The following is a 23369-nucleotide window of genomic DNA, read 5'->3' on the forward strand; positions in this document are numbered from 1 at the left end:
CCTATAAGATGTGTTGGCGATATAAAAGGTCTGCTCACTCCACTAAACCTCACTCTCCTCTCCCCCTTCTCCTACCTCCTCTCCCTCCCCTGCCCCGTCCCTCCCCTGTCCTTCCCCCTCCCCTCTTCTCCCCCTCATCCCTCTCTCCTCATCCCACTAAACCTCCCCCTCCTCCCCCGTCCTCTCCCGTTAGGACCCGGGGCCCTTTATGGCCCCATCAGGCACCCGCCTGGACGACTAACAGCTGACCTCATGACCTGCCAGTCAGAGACATATGAGGAGAGAATCTTTCTCTTCTTCTCTCTCCTTCTCCTGTCCCTTTCCCTCCCAGACTCCTCTCCACTATGTCTCCGTCACTGGCCCCTCTTCTGTCTCTTGTTGTCTCTTTCTTTCCTCTGTCTTCCAGATGTTTGTTTATGGGAATGTTCAGGGGTGCTTTTTTTAAGTTAATGTGCTGATTGGTGATTCTGTTTGCTGTGCCATCCTTTTCAAATCCCTTTAAAGCATCCCAACCTTCTCTTCCCCAAATGTATAACCCTTCCTAACCATCCTCTCACCAATAGCCCAGCCTTCATGGCCCTCAACCTACTCCTGTTCACAGCTCTCACTCCCAACCTCGCCAATGCTCTGCAGCGCTCAGCCATCCCTTTACCAAACCCCTCTATATCCTCTCACCTCCACCATTTGTATCATGTAAACGATTTACACAGAGCTCAGGCATCTTTATTAGGGGGTTAGCAGCATGTTTAGTACAACACAAAATCCCATCAACTGCTTCTATCATATTAAAACATTTACACGTAACCCAAGAGCTGTTACAATGCTTCCTACTTGCGTGTTAGCAGAGTTCAGCGCTAGTTACATAAATCCTGGTCCTGGGGAGTTTGGGGGCTAATTGGATATTGTCTGGGTTAAGTAAATGTTAGACTTCTCCTATGGCCTGGAGAGACCTGAGGTTAGGAAGGGAGGAAGAGGGAAAGCGAGGAGGAGGAGGAAATGGCTAATATGATTACATTTACACCATGATGATGTCCCTCTGAATAGAATCTACCACATGCCTGTAGTCAACATTACAAGATGAGAGTTTGTCAAGGAACCGCCATATCCTCATTGGGAAAACTTATCCTCATTGGGATAACTTATCCTCATTGGGATAACTTATCCTCATTGGGATAATATGTGTACAACATATTTTCCATGCATTTAACAAAAATCCATAGATTTGCCTTAGCTGTGTTTGAGGTTTGTAGTATATAATGTGTTTGTTCTAATAAGATGTATCTTCTGTCAGGTTTCAGATCCAGAGAGGCACCAGTGATCCACACAGCTACAAGAGTCTCGCTGACTGCTTCAGAACCATCTCCCGCAATGAAGGGTCAGTGTCTGCTAGGCAGTACATATCCCCCTTTTAACCTTGACACAATAGCACACAGTATAGACTTACTATACTCAGCACTGCTCAGGTGTTCAATGTACACCCCCATGTTTCCTGTCTGAAGCAGGTGTGTGTTCCTGTGTCATTTAGTGTGTAGGGCAGGGTTGATTAAATGATGGGTCGGGACCCAATGTGGGCCCTGGGCATGTGAGAGGTGGGTCACGAGTTATGAAAATACATCTATCATCACACACTATTTCTTCTTAATTTGGGTCGTTAGATGGCGATTTGGGTCGCGGGAGGACGGTCAATTTCTCATTTGGGTCTCGAGCTGAAAAAGCTTAACAACCCCTGATGTAGAGAAATAACAAGGCAAAGTGCACAGATTTTACTGAAAAGATGGTGACCGTAATATAAAATCATTGTTATCGTTTTTCAATCTGTTTTTTGTCTGTATTCTGAATTCCCTGTTCATTAGGGAAGTTATCCAACATCTTGCTCTATCTTTAACAGAGAGATAAGTGAAGGCTCTGTATTAAGCGCCTTGTGCAGTTTTGCACAGATTTTAGTAAGAAGAACTCATTCGGAGTCAATCTGAATAGAAATAATAAAAGTAATGGGATTCACCCCCTTTTTCTCCCAAATTTCGATCTTGTCTCATCGCTGCAACTCCCCAACGGCCTCGGGAGGCGAAGGTCGAGTTATGCGTCCTCCGAAACATGACCCGCCAAACCGCACTTCTTAACACCCGCCAGCTTAACCCGGAAGCCAGACGCACCTGAGGAAACACTGTTCAACTGTCGACCGAGGTCAGCCTGCAGGTGCCCAGCCCGCCACAAGGAGTCGCTAGAGCACGATAAGCCAAGTAAAGCCCCCGCGGCCAAACCCTCCCCTAACCCGGACGACGCTGGGCCAATTGTGCACCGCCCTATGGGACTCCCGATCACGGCCCGTTGTGATACAGCCCGGGATCGAATCCGGGTCTGTAGTGACGCCTCTAGCACTGCGATGGAATGGGACTTCTTCTAACTCTAACGCTCCCTCCCTCCCAGCACTGTGGCTCTGTGACAGGGACATTGTGCAGAGCCAGGTGAAAGTACGTGCCACACAGCCTGTTTATGGACAGACGAAAGCTTTATAGTGGATATAAAATGTATCTGTTGGGAGTGAACACGCTAAGAGAGGCCGACTGGCATGTGAGTGCATTTGTGTGTCTGTGTATATGTGCTGTGATAGGCTGGCTGGTGACAGTTGGGGAACTCCTTTGCTGGCTACCAGCCCACAATGCCTGTGTGTGTGTGTGTGTGTGTGTGTGTGTGTGTGTGTGTGTGTGTGTGTGTGTGTGTGTGTGTGTGTGTGTGTGTGTGTGTGTGTGTGTATTCGTGCGTGCGTGAGTGAGTGAGTGTGGGTGGGTGCATTTGAGTATGTGTCTACTGTCTATGTGTAGGTGTGTATGCATGTTAGGATCTGCCTGTAAGAGGGAGGATAATGTTGGTGAACTTCTGTGGACCTAGATCATTTTTAAAAAACGGACAAACATTTGCCAACCATGACAACTACTGAAATATTATTCTGGGTTGTTATTGTCAACAATGACAAGTATTTCATAGGAATTCTGTCTCACCCTTATCTTTATCAGCAGTCTTCTATGGAAGTCCCAGCACACAGCGGCTATTATGGGAATCCTCTGAGTAATGGGATGGGAGGGGTGTTGACTTGACTGACAACATGGTGGCCGCAGTAGTTTAATGAAAGAGAGAAGAGAGAAGAGAGAAGAAGAAGAAGAAGAAGAAGAAGAAGAAGAAGAAGAAGAAGAAGAAGAAGAAGAAGAAGAAGAAGAAGAGCTGTCTTTGGAGACTTCAGTAATACACCACTGCTGAAGATGAGAATATGAAATACTCTGTAATAATACTCTTCAATTGTTAGAGTATTTACATTTTATAGGGTATTTTACAGTATTTCATATTCTCATCTTCAGCAGCAGAGTATTATTGTATTACTGAAGTCCTAATTATCAGTGTTAGTAGGCTATATGTTATCTGAGTCTGTAATCATTCTCCAGTAGACAGTACCTAGATCAACTCCAGACCTACCCACTTAGTTATCATTTATACAAATACTGCCAGGCCTCCAGTGTTGTGGAATTATTCTTTAAAATAAACGTATTTTGTCAGTTCAGGCATGGACTGAGCTAACACTAAGCTAACACTGAGAAAACTCTCTGTCTGTCTGTCTGTTTCGGGCTGTGGACTAGTAACCTGAACCCCTCAGCCCAAGCCTGACAATTAGAATAAAAAGGAAAGTAAAGAAATTAGAATATTCCCATCTGCGACATGAGCCTTAAACACTTACTTGGTTTTTATATTGATAATGAAGGTGCATTCGGAAAGTATTCAGACCCCTTGACTTTTTCCACATTTTGTTACGTTACAGCCTTATTCTAAAATTGATTAAATTGTTGTTTTTCCTCATCAATCTACACACAATACCCCATAATGACAAAGAAACAACAGGTTTTTAGACATTTTTGCAAATGTAATAAAAATAAAAAACTTAAAAATTACATTTACATAAGTATTCAGACCCTTTACTTAATACTTTGTTGAAGCACCTTTGGCAGCGATTACAGCCTTGAGTCTTCTTGGGTATGACGCTACAAGCATGGCACACCTGTATTTGGGGAGTTTCTCCCATTCTTCTCTGCAGATCCTCTCAAGCTTACATTACATTTTACATTTTCGTCATTTAGCAGACGCTCTAATCCAGAGCGATTTACAAATTGGTGCATTCACCTTATGATAGCCAGTGGAACAACCACTTTACAATTATTATTTTTTTGGGGGGTGGGGTAAGGGGGGGTAGAAGGATTACTTTATCCTATCCCAGGTATTCCTTAAAGAGGTGGGGTTTCAAGTGTCTCCGGAAGGTGGTGAGTGACTCCGCTGTCCTGGCGTCGTGAGGGAGCTTGTTCCACCCTTGGGGTGCCAGAGCAGCGAACAGTTTTAACTGGGCTGAGCGGGAACTGTGCTTCCACAGAGGTAGGGGGGCCAGCAGGCCAGAGGTGGATGAACGCAATGCCCTCGTTTGGGTGTAGGGACTGATGAGAGCCTGAAGGTACGGAGGTGCCGTTCCCCTCACAGCTCCGTAGGCAAGCACCATGGTCTTGTAGCAGATGCGAGCTTCAACTGGAAGCCAGTGGAGTGTGCGGAGGAGCGGGGTGACGTGAGAGAACTTGGGAAGGTTGAACACCAGACGGGCTGCGGCATTCTGGATGAGTTGTAGGGGTTTAATGGCACAGGCAGGGAGCCCAGCCAACAGCGAGTTGCAGTAATCCAGACGGGAGATGACAAGTGCCTGGATTAGGACCTGTGCCGCTTCCTGTGTAAGGCAGGGTCGTACTCTGCGAATGTTGTAGAGCTTGGACCTACAGGATCGGGTCACCGCCTTGATGTTAGCAGAGAACGACAGGGTGTTGTCCAGGGTCACGCCAAGGCTCTTTGCACTCTGGGAGGAGGACACAACGGAGTTGTCAACCGTGATGGCGAGATCATGGAACGGGCAGTCCTTCCCCGGGAGGAAGAGCAGCTCCATCTTGCCGAGGTTCAGCTTGAGGTGGTGATCCGTCATCCACACTGATATGTCTGCCAGACATGCAGAGATGCGATTCGCCACCTGGTTATCAGAAGGGGGAAAGGAGAAGATTAATTGTGTGTCGTCTGCGTAGCAATGATAGGAGAGGCCATGTGAGAATATGACAGAGCCAAGTGACTTGGTGTATAGCGAGAATAGGAGAGGGCCTAGAACTGAGCCCTGGGGGACACCAGTGGTGAGAGCACGTGGTGCGGAGACAGATTCTCGCCATGCCACCTGGTAGGAGCGACCTGTCAGGTAGGACACAATCCAAGAGTGAGCCGCGCCGGAGATGCCCAACTCGGAGAGGGTGGAGAGGAGGATCTGATGGTTCACAGTATCAAAGGCAGTAGATAGGTCTAGAAGGACGAGAGCAGAGGAGAGAGAGTTAGCTTTAGCAGTGCGGAGAGCCTCCGTGACACAGAGAAGAGCAGTCTCAGTTGAATGACCAGTCTTGAAACCTGACTGGTTTGGATCAAGAAGATCATTCTGAGAGAGATAGCAAGAGAGTTGGCTAAAGACGGCACGCTCAAGAGTTTTGGAGAGAAAAGAAAGAAGGGATACTGGTCTGTAGTTGTTGACATCGGAGGGATCGAGTGTATGTTTTTTGAGAAGGGGTGCAACTCTCGCTCTCTTGAAGACAGAAGGGACATAGCCAGCGGTCAAGGATGAGTTGATGAGCGAGGTGAGGTAAGGGAGAAGGTCTCCGGAAATGGTCTGGAGAAGAGAGGAGGGGATAGGGTCAAGCGGGCAGGTTGTTGGGCGGCCGACCATCACAAGTCGCAAGATTTCATCTGGAGAGAGAGGGGAGAAAGAAGTCAAAGCATAGGGTAGGGCAGTGTGAGCAGGACCAGCGGTGTCATTTGACTTAACAAACGAGGATCGGATGTCATCAACCTTCTTTTCAAAATGGTTGACGAAGTCATCCACAGAGAGGGAGGAGGGGGGGAGGGGAGGAGGATTCAGCAGGGAGGAGAATGTGGCAAAGAGCTTCGTAGGGTTAGAGCTCTGTCATGTTGGATGGGGAGCGTCGCTGCACAGCTATTTTCTGGTTTCTCCAGAGATGTTAGATTGGGTTCAAGTCCTGGCTCTGGCTTGGCCACTCAAGGACATTCAGAGACTTGTCCCGAAGCCACTCCTGCGTTGTCTTGACTGTGTCCTTAGGGTCGTTGTCCTGTTGGAAGGTGAACCTTCGTCCCAGTCTGAGGTCCTGAGTGCTCTGGAGCAGGTTTTCCTCAAGGATCTCTCTGTACTTTGCTCTGTTCATCTTTCCCTCGATCCTGACTAGTCTCCCAGTCCCTGCCGCTGAAAGACATCCCCGCAGCATGATGCTGCCACCACCATTCTTCACCGTAGGTATGGTGCCAGGTTTCCTCCAGACGTGAGTGACGCTTGGCCAGAGAATCTTGTTTCTCATGGTCTTTTGGCAAACTCCAAGCGGGCTGTCATGTGCCTTTTACTTGAGTTGCTTCCGTCTGGCTAAGTGGTTGAGTCTGAAGCTAAAAAAACAACCAGACATATTATCAGTTTTCACATTATAACAGCCTCTCTCTCTCTCACTCTCGCTCTCTCTCTTTCTCTCTCTCTCTTGTTCTCTCCCGTTTAGTCTCAGACAATATATTCTCAGCCTTCAGATTCAAACAACCCTTCAACCAGCCAACCAGTATATTATCAGCCTTCAGATTCAAACAGCCCTTCAACCAGCCAACCAGTATATTCCCAGCCTTCAGATTCAAACAACCCTTCAACCAGCTAACCAGTATATTCTCAGCCTTCAGATTCAAACATCCCTTCAACCAGCCAACCAGTATATTCTCAGCCCGCCCCTCTCTCAGCTAGCCACTGTATTCTCAGCCCCCAGATTCATGGCTGTGTCACCCTGCATGAGGCGCTTTAGAAGTCATGTGGGTTAACCACCTCCAAAAGCCCTGATATCCTCCTCCTTCTCACTCCCCTCAGGTTGCATCGTAGGACCAAATCACCTTCCTGTTAGTTTATCTTCTTCTTCTTCAAGAACTTTAGCTGGGCTTGATTGAGCTTGCCGTGTCGCAATAAAACCAATAAAATATTCCCTAATAATGTAAACCCCACACATCAGGGCACTCCAGGCAGGCTCAAGCAAACACTCAAAAGTATTTGAAAGATTTCAAATACTTTTTGAACCCAGATATATGCTATTCAGTAGGTTCATTTGAACAGTTAGTGGGTTGTTGGATGTGTCAGATTAGCTTTTGATGACCTCTAGAAGAACACACTGTGTTTTTGTCTTGTGATGAAACCTGACCGGTGTTCCTTGTGTCCTATATGAGCTCCCTTGAGATTCTCTTTCTCTGGCTATGTCAAGGTTAAAACAGCCACTAGGGAAACAGTAATATTTGCAGATGAAGCATGCAGGTTGTCTCCTGGGTGTTGAAGAGGGAGAGAATGTCCTGCCTGTGACTCATATTTATCATGTTAAAGCAGGTGAGACAGAACCAAATCAAATCAAATCAAATTGTATTTGTCACATGCGCCGAAATGCTTACTTACAAGCCCTTAACCAACAATGCAGTTTTAAGAAAATAAGAGTTAAGAAAATATTTACTAAATAAACTAAGGTAAAAAAAAGTAACACAATAAAATAACAATAACGAAGCTATATACAGGGGGTACCAGTACTGAGTCAATGTGCGGGGGTACAGGTTAGTCGAGGTAATTGAGGTAATAACTAATGTAGGTAGCGGTAGTGACTATGCATAGATAATAAACAGCGACTAGCAGCATTGTAAATATATATATTATTTAAGGGGGAGGGGTCAATGCAAATAGTCCGGGTAGCTATTCGATTAATTGTTCAGCAGTCTTATGGCTTGGGGGTAGAAGCTGTTGAGGAGCCTTTTGGACCTAGACTTGGCGCTCCGGTACCTCTTGCTGTGAGGTAGCAGAGAGAACAGTCTATGACTTGAGTGGCTGGATTCTTTGACAATTTTTTGGGCCTTCCTCTGACACCCCCTAGTATAGAGGTCCTGGATAGTACTCACTACCCTCTGTAGCGCCTGAAGGTCGGATGCCGAGCAGTTGCCATACCAGGCAGTGATGCAACTGGTCAGGATGCTCTCAATGGTGCAGCTGTATAACATTTTGAGGATCTGAAGACCCATGCCAAATCTTTTCAGTCTCCTGAGGTGGAATTCGTTGTCGTGCCCTCTTCATGGCTGTCTTGGTGTGTTTGGACCATAATAGTTTGTTGGTGATGTGGTCACCAAGGAACTTGAAGCTCTCATCCTGCTCCACTACAGCCCCGTCGATGAGAATGGGGGCGTGCTCGGTCCTCCTTTTCCTGTAGTCTACAATCATCTATTTTTCTTGATCACGTTGAGGGAGAGGTTGTTATCCTGGCAGCACATGGCCAGGTCTCTGACCTCCTCCCTATAGGCTCTCATCGTTGTCGGTGATCAGGCCTACCACTGTTGTGTTGTCGGCAAACTTAATGATGGTGTTGGAGTAGTGCTTGGCCATGCAGTCATGGGTGAACAGGGAGTACAGGAGGGGACTGAGCACGCACCCCTGAGGGGCCCCCGTGTTGAGGATCAGTGTGGCAGATGTGTTGTTACCTACCCTTACCACCTGGGGGCGGCCCGTCTGGAAGTCCAGGATCCAGTTGCAGAGGGAGGTGTTTAGTCCCAGGGTCCTTAGCTTAGTGATGTGCTTTGAGGGTACTATGGTGTTGAACGCTGAGCTGTAGTCGATGAATAGCATTCTCACGTAGGTGTTCCTTTTGTCCAGGTAGGAAAGGGCAGTGTGGAGTACAATAGAGATTGCATCCTCTGTGGATCTGTTGGGGTGGTATGCAAATTGGAGTGGGTCTAAGGTTTCTGGGATAATGGGGTTGATATGAGCCATGACCAGCCTTTCAAAGCACTTCATGGCTACAGACGTGAGTGCTACGGGTCGGTAGTCATTTAGGCAGTTTACCTTAGTGTTCTTGGGCACAGGTCTGCTTGAAACATGTTGGTATTACAGACTCAGTCAGGGACAGGTTGAAAATGTCAGTTTAGACATTTGCTAGTTGGTCAACGCATGCTCGGAGTACACGTCCTGGTAATCCGTCTGGCCCTGCGGCCTTGTTAATGTTGACCTGTTTAAAGGTCTTACTCACATCGGCTACGGAGAGCGTGATCACACAGTCGTCCGGAATAGCTGATGCTCTTATGCATGCTTCAGTGTTGTTTGCCTCGAAGCGAGCATAGAAATAATTTAGTTTGTCTGGTATGCTTGTGTCACTGGGCAGCTCGCGGCTGTGCTTCCCTTTGTAGTCCGTAATAATTTGCAAGCCCTGCCTTATCCGACGAGCGTCGGAGCCGGTGTAGTACGATTCAATCTTAGTCCTGTATTGACGAGTCAATTGTCATACTTAAGTACATTTTATACATCAAATTCCTTATATTAAGCAAACCAGACGGCACAATTTTCTTATTTTTTAAATTTACAGACAGCCAGGGGCTCACCAACACTCAGACATAATTTACAAACACCGTATTTTTGTTAAGTAAGTCCACCAGATCAGAGGCAGTAGGGATGACAACGCGCTATATTGATAGTTGCGTGAATCAGACCATATTGCTGACCTGTCTAAGCATTTGAAATGTAACAAGTACTTTTGGGTGTCAGGTAAAATGTATGGAAGAAAAAAGTTCAAATTTATTTTAGGAATGTAGTGGAGTAAAAGTAAAAGTAGTCAAAAATATAAATAGTAAAGTACAAATACCCCTAAAAAACGACTTAATTGTACTTCAAAGTATTTGTTATTATTTACTTTACACCACTGCTTGGATGGCAAGGATGTTCAGGTTGTCAAAATGGACAACATGCATTATAATCTGTGATGACACCCGTATGGTAGACCCCAGTCAGTGAGGTTGGCCTATTTCTGATCTGTTTTTGTAAACTCAACCAAGTTAACCCAGATGATACAGTTTTGGGGGGAAACTGCTAGCAACAACATTGAGTGGAGATTTTGAAGAGTGCACATTCACAGGTAGGTAATTAGATTTTATTGAGCCTCCAACTTTTCTAATCTTGGATACCAAACTCATCTGCCCACAAGCGATTACAACCATGTGACAGTTGAGTTATTACAATTAACTGCAATACTTGTTAGTGTAATTACACATGTAATTACACTAATAAGGACTCCTAAATCACTGACTATGTACGCTCTCTCACATGCATGCACACACACACACACTTACACACACACACACACACATACACACACACACACTGGCCAGCTGGGCCATTAGTTGCCACCAGAGGGAATTTGTTTAGGAAAGCCAAAAAGGGACTTAGTGTGTACTTTCCATTTAAAATCAAATCAGGATTCAAATGAACCTCAGTCAAATGGGCTCTGAGTTTGTCTGTAACAAATGTGAGTCCTCCTTTCTCACCTGTTGGCTATGTAGACTGACCACACCTGGGAAATCTATGGTGGAGATTTGCATGGACAAACAGGACACAGACCAGAGACTTCCGTCCTTCTGTCTATGTGAAACAATTGGCAACATTTTACTACCGACGACAAGTGTAACGCATTTTTGTGGGTTAATAATTTGTGAGACTTGTCATAAGCATGTTCATCCCTCTTATAATGTCTTATAGTTATCTAATCCTGACTAAATAACATCCATTTTTGATCAATTTACGAAGTTATAAAGCATTATACCTGTCGGCTTTAAGTGTTCACAAACAACCCTACCAAACAGACATCTATTTTTGCCCCAGTTATAAGGAGTGAGAGGGAGAGGGAGAGGGAGGGAGAGAGAGAGAGAGAGAGACATACAGAGTGAGAGACAGAGAAAGAGAGACTGAGAGATAGAGAGACAGGATATACAGTAGCCTACAGAATGTGTGTGTCTGAGAGTGTATGGTGTATTGATATAGAACACATATATACAGTACGTGTGGACAGGGAGGACAGCGTAGCTAGTGTGACTGCTGGTATATGAACCAGTCACTCTAGCCTATTGCTGCTGCTCTATTGTGGAAACTAACACACCCCTGAAGACAACACAGAGATGTTATCGGCCGATTGGCTACGGGTGTCAATATTATGTTTTTTAGAAGCTAGAGATCTAGCTGGTGATCGCACCTGAGAGCAGGAAAGACAGGGCAGTTTACTGTGTCCCAGAAACCACCTCACTGACCCACAGATCACTATGACAACAAACATCATCAAATGACAAAATCACTCTGTTCCATCAACACCTAAGGTATCATATAAAAATGTACAGGTTAGTAATCAGGCAGTATCACAGATAATAACATGGTTGTTGCAGGTGGTAGTTACTGCATGTCCTCTAGCTGTTTATGCAGGTTTTCACACCTACCTACTATCTCCTTCATAAAAATCATACATGACATAGAGCTGTTCAAAGACGGTGAGCGTTATTTAGCCATGCAAATGTGCACATGGTTTATCAATATCAAGACATTTGACTGACTGTTTCACAATAGGATTCCTCACCTTATATCTTCTGTGGAGCATGAATTTCCATTTCCAAGTATTGGATTCATTTCACTGCAAACCTGAACTATCAGATATGATTAATGTAACCATAGTGAATCTGAGAAGACAGCCTGTTTGAATTAAAAGTGTTATCATCACAGCATTTAAATAGATAGGATTGGCTTTCACTGTAGCAGTGTGACAAAGACTGGTGTCAGGTTCACGTTAGATAGATAGACTGCAGTGTTTATTTGCTTATCAGACAACTGACTGTCTGAGGTCACTTCTAGCTAACCTAAACCAGCACTTCAGTTTAAGGAAAGCAACTCTGTCTATGCATTGTCTTCCCTCAACAGTACAATAATACTGCAGCATTTCACTTAAGGTTCATTTTAGAAAATAATGTCCCCAACAGATATCAAATACTCCAGACAATCATAGATTATAAAGGGAAAGCTATCCAGACACCGACACCTTCTTCGCCCCACTTCGAGGAAAAAAACACTGAGCCGCCAACGTGGGCGCGCGCCACTCACGGGAACTGTGTGCTCCGGATCTCCTTGGCAGACATTCAAGCGTGTTAACCCTCGCAAGGCTGCCGGCCAAGACGGCATCCTAAGCCGCGACCTCAGAGCATGTACAGACCAGCTGGCTGGAGTGTTTACGGACATATTAAATCTCTCCCTATCCCAGTCTGCTGTCCCCAGTTGCTTCAAGATGTCCACCATTGTTCCTGTACCCAAGAAAGCGAAGGTAACTGAACTAAAGTACTATCGCCCGTAGCGTTCACTTCTGTCATCATGAAGTGCTTTGAGAGGCTAGTTTAGGATCATATCACCTTACCTGACACCTTAGACCAGGGTTCCCCAACTGGTTTTATTTGGCCTCCCAAGTTCTCTGAGCAAAAAACGTTTATTTTAAATGTTTTATGTTTTATTGTTGGACATAAAAGATGGTAAAAACACCAGGAAATCAGTTCGAAGTTATTTCAATTTTGGAAATATGTTCCCAAGTATTCCAACGCATAATAGAGAGATACGTAATCGTATACAAATGTAAGCAAGGTTTGAAATGATTATTTTAGTCAAATATTATATCTGTTTGGGGTTCTTGCGGTCAATTTGCAATCTACAAATTATTTATAATTATGTTCCGGCCCCCCGACCATCCGACCATCCGTCCTTCCAGCCAGCAGCTGAATCTAGTTGATGATCCCTGCCTTAGTTAGACCCACTACAATTTGCATAACGCCCCAACAGATCCACGGACGATGCAATCGCCATTGCACTGCACACTGCCCTATCCCACCTGGACAAGAGGAATACCTATGTAAGAATACTGTTAATCGACTACAGCTCAGCTTTCAACAGTGCCCTCCAATCTCATCAGTAAGCTCATGGCCCTGGGTCTGAACGCCTCCCTGTGCAACTGGGTCCTGGACTTGCTGACGGGCCGACCGCAGGTGGTGAAGGTAGGCAACAACACCTCCGCTGATCCTCAACACGGGGGCCCCACAGGGGTGTGTTCTCAGCCCCCTCCTGTACTCCCTGTTCACCCATGGCTGCGTGACCACACACGTCTCCAACTCAATCATCAAATTTGCTGACGACACTACAGTGGTAGGCCTGATTACCAACAATGACGAGCCAGCCAATAGGGAGGAGGGGAGAGCCCTGGCAGACTGGTGCCAGGAAAGTGACCTCTCCCTCAATGTCAACAAAATGAAGGAGCTGATCGTGGACTTCAAGAGACAGCAGAGGGAGCACGCCCCCATCCACATCGACGGGCCGCAGTGGAGAGGTTCAAAATCTTCAAGTTCCCCTGCGTGTACATTACTGAGGACCTGAAATGGTCCCTTCACACCGACAGTCTGGTGAAGAAGGAGCAACAGTGCCTCTTCAACCTCAGGCGGCTGAAGAACTGTGGCTTGGCCCCTAAGACCCCCACAAACTTCTAGAGATGCACAAACGAGGGCATTCTGTCAGAATGTATCACCACCTGGTACGGAAATTGCACCGCCTGCAACCGCAGGGCTCTCCAGAGGATGGTGCGGTAAGCCCAACGCATTATCGGGGGCACACTGCCTGCCCTCCAGGACATCTACAGCACCGGTGTCACAGGAAGATCATCAAAGACCTCATCCACCCGAGCCACGGCCTGTTCACCCTGCTACCATCTAGAAGGAGGAGACAGTACTGGTGCATCAAAGCTGGGACCGAGAGACTGATAAACAGCTTCTATCTCCAGGCCATCAGAATGTTAAACAGTCAACACTAGCCGACCTCCGCTCAGTACCCTGCCCTGAACCTTAGACACTGTCATTAGCCGTCTACCACCCAGTACTCTACCCTGCAACTTAGAGACTGCTGCCATATGTTCATATTCATTGAACACTGGTCACTTTAATAATGTTTACATACTGTTTTACTCACTTCATATGTATATACTGTATTCTAGTCATGGCTCATCCTATATAACTACTGCTGTACACGTCTTTTCTATTCATATACTGTCCATACTGTCTGTCAGTGGAGGCTGCTGAGGGGAGGATGGCTCATAATAATGGCTGGAACAGAGCGAATGGAATGGTATCAACCACATGGAAACCATATGTTTGATGTGTTTGATACCATTCCACCGATTCCGCTCCAGCCATTACCACGAGCCCGTCCTCCCTAATGAAGGTGCCACCAACCTCCTGTGCTGTCTATACACATCATTCACATACATACAGTGCATTCAGAAAGTATCCTCTCTAGGTTTCTTCCTAGGTTTTCGCCTTTCTAGGGAGTTTTTCCTAGCCACCGTGCTTCTACACCTGCATTACTAGCTGTTTGGGGTTTTAGGCTGGGTTTCTGTACAGCACTTTGAGATATTAGCTGATGTAAGAAGGGCTATATAAAATAAAATTGATTGATTGATTGATTCATACCCCTTTACTTATTCCACATTTTGTTGTTACATCCTGAATGCAAAATATAATAAATATATGTGTTTTTTTCACCCATCTAGACACAATACCTCATAATGACAAAGTGAAAACATATTTTTAGAAATGTTCGCTAATTTATTGAAAATGAAATGCAGAAATGTACATTTACATAAGAATTCACACCTCTGAGTCAATACATGTTACGATCATCTTTTGCAGCGATTACAGCTGTGAGTCTTTCTGGGTAAGTCTCTAAGAGCTTTGCACACCTGGATTGTACAATATTTGCACATTATTCTTAAAACAATTGTTCAAGCTCTGTCAAGTTGGTTTTTGAACATTGCTAGACAGCCATTTTCAAGTCTTGCCATAGATTTTCAAGCTGATTTAAGTCAAAACTGTAACTAGGCCAATCAGGAACATTCAATGTAATCTTGGTAAGCAACTCCCGTGTATATTTGGCCTTGTGTTTTAGGTTATTGTCCTGCTGAAAAGTGAATTTGTTTCCCTGTATCTGTTGGAAAGCAGACTGAACCAGGTTTTCCTGTTCTTAGCTCCATTCCGTTTCTTTTAATCCTAAAAAACTCCCTAGTCCTTGCCGATGGCAAGCATACCCATAACATGATGCAGCCACCATCATGCTTAAAAAGATGAAGAGTGGTACTCAGTAATGTGTTGGATTTGCCCCAAACATAACGATTTGTATTCAGGACATAACGTTAATTTCTTTGCCACATTTTTTGCAGTTTTACTTTAGTGCCTTATTTAATGCCAAACAGGATGCATCTTTTGGAATATTCTAATTCTGTACAGGCTTTCTTCTTTTCACTCTGTCATTTAGATTAGTATTGTGGAATAACTACAATGTTGTTGATCCATCCTCAGTTTTCTCCAATCACCGCCATTAAACTCTGTAACTGTTTTAAAGTCACCATTGGCCTCATGGTGAAATCCCTGAGCGGTTTCCTTCCTCTCCGGCAACTGAGTTAGGAAGGATGCCTGTATCTTTGTCGTGACTGGGTGTATTGGAACACCATCCAAAGTGTAATTAATAACTTCACCATGCTCAAAGGGTTCTTCAACGTCTGCTCTTTTTTTTTTACATCTACCAATAGGTGCCCTTCTTTGCAGGGCATTGGAAAACCTCCCTGGTCTTAAGTGTAAAACTAACAGTGACTCAGTAATCCATGTCTTCTGGGAATGCTATAAAGTCCAAAAATTATGGGTGGAGTTAGAAAGTTGGCTGTCAGAAGTATTACAATGTAAATGTACTTTTAATCCATCTGTCTGTATATTTCAAGACATGGCATATGAGGGTGCAGTGAGATACCCGATGGATTGGACGATACTTTTCTCGTCAATCATCTTGAAAAAACATATACTTACAAACAACCAATCCTCCATTAACACAATGGAAAGGTAAGATGCTTTATTATCTAAATGTTAAAAGTGTGATGGAGAGGAACAAAATGGTACAGTTTGAGGCCTTGTGGCGGAGAGTGATGCGGGCACTGGAGATGGGGGTGTGAGCATGTGGGTCTGGGCAGGTGTGATGTCGTTGATCTTTGTGTGCGTCTGTATGCTGTCGTTTGTGTGTGAATATTTTGTATTGTTTTGTATTTTTTTTAAATAAAATATATATTCTTTAAAGGAAAACCTACCCGGTCTTTGTGGTTGAATATGTGTTTGAAATTCACTGCTCGACTGAGGGACCTTACAGATAATTATATGTGTGGGGTACAGAGTTACTAAGCACTATTATTGCACACAGAGTGGGTACATGCAACTTATTATGTGACTTGTTAAGCAAATGTTTACTCCTGAACTTATTTAGGCTTGCCATAACAAAGGGGCTGAATACTTGTTGACTCAATACATTTCAGCTTTTCATCTTTTATTAATTTGTTAAAATTTTGAAAAACATTATTCCACTTTGACATAATGGGGTACTGTGTGTAGGCCAGTAACAAACAAATCTCAATTTAATCAATTTTAAATTCAGGCTGTAACACAAATGTGGAAAAAGTCAAGGGGTGTGAATACTTTCTGAAGGCACTGTATATATTTATTTATATTCAGACATTACTCGTTCTGTTATGTCTTAATGTCTTGTTCTTTTTTTAAACTTTTTGATTATGTGTGTATTGTTATTGTATTGCTAGATGTTGCTGCATTGTTGGAGCTAGAAACATAAGTATTTCGCTGCACCAGTGATAACATCTGCAAAACTGTGAATGCGACCAATAAACTTTGATTTGATATCCAACTAGATACCAGAGGTCTCTTGGAATAATCTATACTTGTCCCCTAAATGCAAGTGGGTAGGGACCATGTTTACTGTTGTGCTTAGGCCTAAAGTTTTAGACCTGTTCTACCTGTTTTGGTTTGTTTGAGGCAGTTAGTCCCCTTAAAACAGCAGTTTAAAGTGGAAGGGGAGGCCATTGGTTTGCCTGTGCTGTGTTAAACTACAGAGTAACCAGTGCAGACCTGGGTTCAAATACTATTTGAAATCTTTCAAAAACGTTGAGTGTTTGCTTTGGAATGCCAGGTGGGTGGGGGTTGCACTTTTGGGACTTTTCTATTGGTTCTATTGCAAGTTTGTGAAATGATTTCAAATAGTATTTGAACCCAGGTCTGAACCACAGGCCACGTCCTGAGGCCTGACATAAGAGAAAGTGATATAAGTTTTGTGTATGTTGTCACAAAAGGACAGGTGGTGGAGGAACTGCAAATGCATTCACTTCTGAAATGTGTATACAACCACTTTTGTGCCCTCCCTGCAACAATAGAGGATACTGTTTCCAATATACAGTGCAAAGGCATGATTGACAGCAGGGTATCATAAGTACAGTTTTAACCTCTATATAGCCACGTAATGAGTAATAATAGCCATAGAGCAAGGTAAGGTAAAGGTGGAGGCTAGTTGTGTTGTGTCATGTTGTGTTGTAACATGTTGTGTTGTATCTAATTCTGAGTATTGTTTCTCTCTGCAGTGTATAAGGATTTCTATAATGGGATCCTCCCTCCAATCCTGTCCGAGACCCCAAAGAGCGCAGTTAAGGCACAGGAAGCTGGCTACGCTATCCCACAGGAAGTGATACACTATTGGCCACACCTGCCATTTGAGTTGTGAGTGAGTCGCCTGTGTGACGGAACAACCCAGCAGACTCTGGGTTTTGTTCATTAGGGCCCACAGTAGCATAAGGTTTTGCAACGGACAACCAAAATGAGTGTTTCTTATTGGACAAGTTCAGATAGTACCTCCCTGTTTCACTCTGTTTCGGAGAGTTTCCTTCCGTTTCATGCTGAACACACCAAGCTGGAGTTCTCCACTACTACTGTATGAAGAACATTCCAACAAGACTCACTACCGCTGACATCCAGGGAACACACCACACATGGTGATCCTGGGTGAAGTTCCCTTAGGTACAGATCAGATTTAGGATCAGCTTCTCCCTCGCCCAATCCCAACCTTAACCATTAGTGGGGTTAAAACTTACCCAAGATCAGCATCTAGGGGCAACTTCACCCTACTACTACGTGATCAAACGTGACGTCGTACGCTGTGTTTGTCTTCCTGGATGGTGGTGTTGATTCTGGAGCGCCACCAATATTGACCAAGTAGAATTTACACTACCTCCTCCGAGTCACTACCTCTGATATCGGCTGCTGTGTCTGCCTCTGGGACTTGTTTAGTGTGGTGGAACATACACAAACACACACACACACACACACACACACACACACACACACACACACACACACACACACACACACACACACAAACACAAACACACACAAACACACACACACACAGCAGTGCCTCTCTCTCGTTCCGTGGCAGGGTACAAAACCGGGTTGTATTCATTAGGCGCCAAACGGAAGAAAACAGACTGAAAGGGGGATGGACAACCTGGACCTGTCCTGTAAGAAGCGCTCATTTCCGTTTTCTGTTGCAAACTGTTTTTAAAAACTGTAGCGTGCCCTAATGAACATGACCCAGCTAGTCCGTTCTATGGCTGGCATCAGCGGTGCTCTGTAATGAGACACTGGAGGTGCTGTGTGTGTGTGTGTGTGTGTGTGTGTGTGTGTGTGTGTGTGTGTGTGTGTGTGTGTGTGTGTGTGTGTGTGTGTGTGTGTGTGTGTGTGTGTGTGTGTGAACGTAAACACTCTGACCGAGGAGATGTGGTAATCGTTCACTGTGCTGGAGCTGGCAGACCAATGGTAGACATGTCTGAAGGGGGAAATTAGAGTGAATTAAACAGCAGATGAAATGGCCTCCGCAGGGCTTTTGCCCTGAGCTAAAGATAAAAAGGGCAACAGCAAACCAATTAGTGACAAAAATGCAAGCTCAAATGGGACAGGAGATATGCTTGTTCAAAGTTTGGAATTTCAGTTGATTTCGTCAGGATCGGGCACTTGGTGTCTGTGATATTGCGTGTGACTAACGTACGAAGACAGATCCATAGTCCCGATTTCATCGTGTAACGATGTTCTAGTGAAAATAGAAAGAAGAAAGAAATAAGCTTTAGAAAAAGGACAGAGGCCTCCCAAGTGGTGCATTGTAGTGCTTGAGGCGTCACTACAGGCTGTGTCACAACCAGCCGTGACAGGGAGTCCCATAGGACGGTGCACAATTGGCCCAGCGTCGTCCGGGTTAGGGGAGGGTTTGGCCGGGGGGGGGCTTTACTTGGCTCATCGTTGTTTATAATACATTTAAAAAAGGACAGAGCCCTCCACACGAGAGAGGGAACTTGGTGACAACTTGGTAAGTAAACATGTAGTCCCCCACGAATGATGCAGCCCTCCCGCACTAAGCCAGTGGTGCGTGTTCCCAGTACGGCCCGGCCTGTTCCTGCCCCTCGCACCAAGCCAGTGGTGCGCGTCGCCAGCCCAGCCCGGCCTGTTCCTGCCCCTCGCACCAAGCCAGTGGTGCGCGTCGCCAGCCCGGTCCGGCCTGTTCCTGCCCCTCGCACCAAGACAGTGGTGCGCGTCGCCAGCCCGGCCCGGCCTGTTCCTGCCCCTCGCACAAAGCCAGTGGTGCGCGTCGCCAGCCCGGCCCGGCCTGTTCCTGGCCCTCGCACCAAGCCAGTGGTGCGTGTATCCAGTCCGGCACGGCCCGTGCCTGTTCCACCGGTGTCTGGTCCGGCACCGGTCAGCTGCTCCACTCCGGAGCCAGAGCAGTTCGCTCCACCGGTGTCCAGTTCAGCTCCGGTCAGCTGCTCCACTCCGGAGCCAGAGCAATCCGCTTCACCGGGGTCCAGTCCAGCTCCGGTCAGCGGCTCCACTCCAGAGCCAGAGCAGTCCGCTAAACCGGTGCCCGGTCCAGCTCCGGTCAGAGGCTCCAGTCCAGACACAGACGTCAGCCCCTCTCCAGGTTCGGGCTCTCCCACACCAGGGTCCAGACAGGGCTTGGTACTTCGTGGGAGGAAGGAGAGGGGAAGCAGCGCGCCGAGGTCCAGACCAGACCAGGGGCGCAACAGGGAGGCGGAGAGTAAGTTGTCGTCACGCTCTGAGCCGGATCCGCCTCCGAGGCGGAATGCCCACCTGGCCCCTACCCTGTAATGTTTATGTTGTGCGGTCGGAGTCCGCACCTTTGGGGGGGGGGGGGGGTACTGTCACGCCCTGACTCTGGGGACTCGTATTTGTTGAGTCAGGGTGTGTATTTTCTGTGTGGTATGTTCTATGTTATAGGTTCTAGTATGGGCATTGGCTACCAATAGGCTACCTAGTATGGGCCGGTGTGGTTCCCAATCAGAGGCAGCTGTCGCTCGTTGTCTCTGATTGGGGACCATACTTAGGTAGCCTATTGGCACTAGTGGGTTGTGGGATCTTGTTCCGTGTTAAGGTATGTTGTGTTTGTGTACCTTGGACTTCACGTTTCGTTTTGTTTGTTATTTTGTCGTTGTGTTTGATATTTAATAAACATGTACGCATATCACGCTGCGCCTTGGTCCGTCCCGTCTGTAAGCGAACGTGACAATTTGCTGCCTTTTGTGGGTGTAATAGAGAATAGGCCTAAGGCTGGTGTAACGGCAGCCTAGTCCTTGAGCATTATAACCCACAAATCACTGTCCTTTGGAGTGGTCCAAATATAGAGCAACCACATGGACTGTCTTATGTGTTATATCTGTTAAAATCTTGTTCCAAAGTATATGTCTGGAGTTTGTGTGCTACATACATGTAATTGCATGTTTTCCCATCATTGTGTGACCATGTGTGTGTTTTTGTGTGTGTGTGTGATGTCTGTCTGGACCTCTCTCTTTCTGGCAGTGACAGCTAATTTCTCTTCATCTCTACTCTCCATAGTTCTTCACCTTTGAACAGTACATGAAGCTACTGAGTTTCACCGGTTTGTCTGCTGGCTTGGTGTGTCACGCCCTGGCTCTAGGGACTCTTATATGTTGAGCCAGGGTGTTAGTTTCGATGTGTAGTTCTATGTTTCGTTTTCTATGTTCTTGTTCTAGTTTATGTGTTTCTATGTTGGCCGGGGTGGTTCCCAATTAGAGACAGCTGTGGCTCATTGTCTCTGATTGGGAACCATACTTAGGCAGCCTTTTGTGCACTTGTCATTTGTGGGATCTTGTTCCGTGTAGGTTTGTGTTTGTTAACCGAGGACTTCACGTTTCGTTTTGTTGTTTTGTTGTATCGTGTATTAAGTACTATTAAAAGTATGTACGCATATCACGCTGCGCCTTGGTCCACTTATTACGACGATCGTGACAGAAGATCCCACCATAACAGGACCAAGCAGCGTTTCCAGGAGCAAACGCCGGAGGTAACGTTGGTAGATGTCCTCCTCGGTTGGGGGAGGATAACGGAGGAGGAGGCCGTCCGTTACCGGAGGGCGATGAAGGGGGGGACCCAGGCAGGAGAGGAGAAGCGGCGCCAACTGGGCCGTCATCGGACAGGCGAGAGGCAACCCCAATAAAAAAAAATTGGGGGGGCACACGGCATGGACGACGGGGCTGCTGGAGGCAGCTACAGGGCGAGATTGTGGACTAGGAGAGAAGGCCACCAGGTTACGGGGGCCATTGGTCATTAGAGGGAAGGAGAGTGTAGAGGCACAGCGAGAGGTACTGGGGTGTGTTACCAGTCCGGTCCGGCCCGTTCCTGATCCCTGCACAAGGCCAGTGGTGTGTGTTCCCAGTACGGTCCGGCCTGTTCCTGTCCCTCGCACCAAGCCTGTGATGCGCGTCGCCAGCCCGGCCCGGCCTGTTCCTGCCCCTCGCACCAAGCCTGTGATGCGCGTCGCCAGCCCGGCCCGGCCTGTTCCTGTCCCTCGCACCAAGCCTGTGGTGCGCGTCGCCAGCCCGGTCCGGCCTGTTCCTGCCCCTCGTACCAAGCCTGTGGTGCGCGTTGCCAGCCCGGCCCGGCCTGTTCCTGCCCCTCGCACCAAGCCTGTGGTGCGCGTCGCCAGCCCGGCCCGGCCTGTTCCTGTCCCTCGCACCAAGCCTGTGGTGCGCGTCGCCAGCCCGGTCCGGCCTGTTCCTGCCCCTCGCACCAAGCCTGTGGTGCGCGTTGCCAGTCCGGCCCGGCCTGTTCCTGCCCCTCGCACCAAGCCTATGGTGCGCGTCGCCAGCCCGGTCCGGCCTGTTCCTGCCCCTCGCACCAAGCCAGTGGTGCGCGTCGCCAGCCCGGTCCGGCCTGTTCCTGTTCCTCGCACCAAGCCTGTGGTGCGCGTCGCCAGCCGGCCTGTTCCTGTCCTCGCACCAAGCCTGTGGTGCGCGTCGCCAGCCCGGTCCGGCCTGTTCCTGCCCCTCGCACTAAGCCAGTGGTGCGCGTCGCCAGCCCGGTCCGGCCTGTTCCTGCCCCTCGCACCAAGCCAGTGGTGCGCGTCGCCAGCCCGGTCCGGCCTGTTCCTGCCCCTCGCACCAAGCCTGTGGTGCGCGTCGCCAGCCCGGCCCGGCCTGTTCCTGCCCCTCGCACCAAGACTGTGGTGCGCTTCGCCAGCCCGGCCCGGCCTGTTCCTGCCCCTCGCACCAAGCCTGAGGTGCGCGTCGCCAGCCCGGCCCGGCCTGTTCCTGCTCCTCGCACCAAGCCTGTGGTGCGCGTCGCCAGCCCGGCCCGGCCTGTTCCTGCCCCTCGCACCAAGTCTGTGGTGCGCGTCGCCAGCCCGGCCCGGCCTGTTCCTGCCCCTCGCACCAAGCCTGTGGTGCGTGTCGTCAGCCCGGTCCGGCCCGTTCCTGCTCCCCGCACCAAGCCAGTGGTGCGCGTCGTCAGCCCAGTCTGGCCCATTCCTGCTCCCCGCACCAAGCCTGTGGTGCGCGTCGTCAGTCCGGCACAGCCCGTGCCTGTTTCAGCTGCTCCACACCGGAGCCTAAGCAATCCGCTCCACCGATGTCCAGTCCAGCTCCAGTCAGCGGGACCAGACCAGGGGCGCTACGGGGGGGTAGTTAGAGGGTGCTGGTCACGCCCGGAGCCGGATCCGCCTCCGAGGCGGAATGCCCACCCGGCCCCTCCCCTGTTGGGTTTAGTTGGTGCGGTCGCAGTCCGCGCCTTTGGGGGGGGGGGGGCTACTGTCACGCCCTGGCTCTAGGGACTCTTATATGTTGAGCCAGGGTGTTAGTTTCGATGTGTAGTTCTATGTTTCGTTTTCTATGTTCTTGTTCTAGTTTATGTGTTTCTATGTTGGCCGGGGTGGTTCCCAATTAGAGACAGCTGTGGCTCATTGTCTCTGATTGGGAACCATACTTAGGCAGCCTTTTGTGCACTTGTCATTTGTGGGATCTTGTTCCGTGTAGGTTTGTGTTTGTTAACCGAGGACTTCACGTTTCGTTTTGTTGTTTTGTTGTATCGTGTATTAAGTACTATTAAAAGTATGTACGCATATCACGCTGCGCCTTGGTCCACTTATTACGACGATCGTGACAGAAGATCCCACCATAACAGGACCAAGCAGCGTTTCCAGGAGCAAACGCCGGAGGTAACGTTGGTAGATGTCCTCC

General features: G+C 47.5%; 1 protein-coding gene across 1 annotated transcript in view; it reads left to right on the forward strand.

Moving 5' to 3' along the window:
- LOC311102990 (mitochondrial 2-oxodicarboxylate carrier-like) overlaps nucleotides 1-20829 on the forward strand; it is a gene marked incomplete at both ends in the record, with an annotated part of 231889 nt that extends 211060 nt beyond the window's left edge. The window contains 3 exons of the mRNA XM_084144490.1: nucleotides 1292-1379; nucleotides 17423-17482; nucleotides 20731-20829. Coding sequence (XP_084000616.1) covers nucleotides 1292-1379; nucleotides 17423-17482; nucleotides 20731-20829 — 247 coding nt within the window. The remainder of the gene's footprint in view (nucleotides 1-1291; nucleotides 1380-17422; nucleotides 17483-20730) is intronic.
- Nucleotides 20830-23369: the final 2540 nt, after the last annotated feature.

This window comes from Coregonus lavaretus (genome assembly GCF_964263955.1).
Source record: "Coregonus lavaretus genome assembly, chromosome: 27".
NCBI lineage: Eukaryota > Metazoa > Chordata > Actinopteri > Salmoniformes > Salmonidae > Coregonus > Coregonus lavaretus.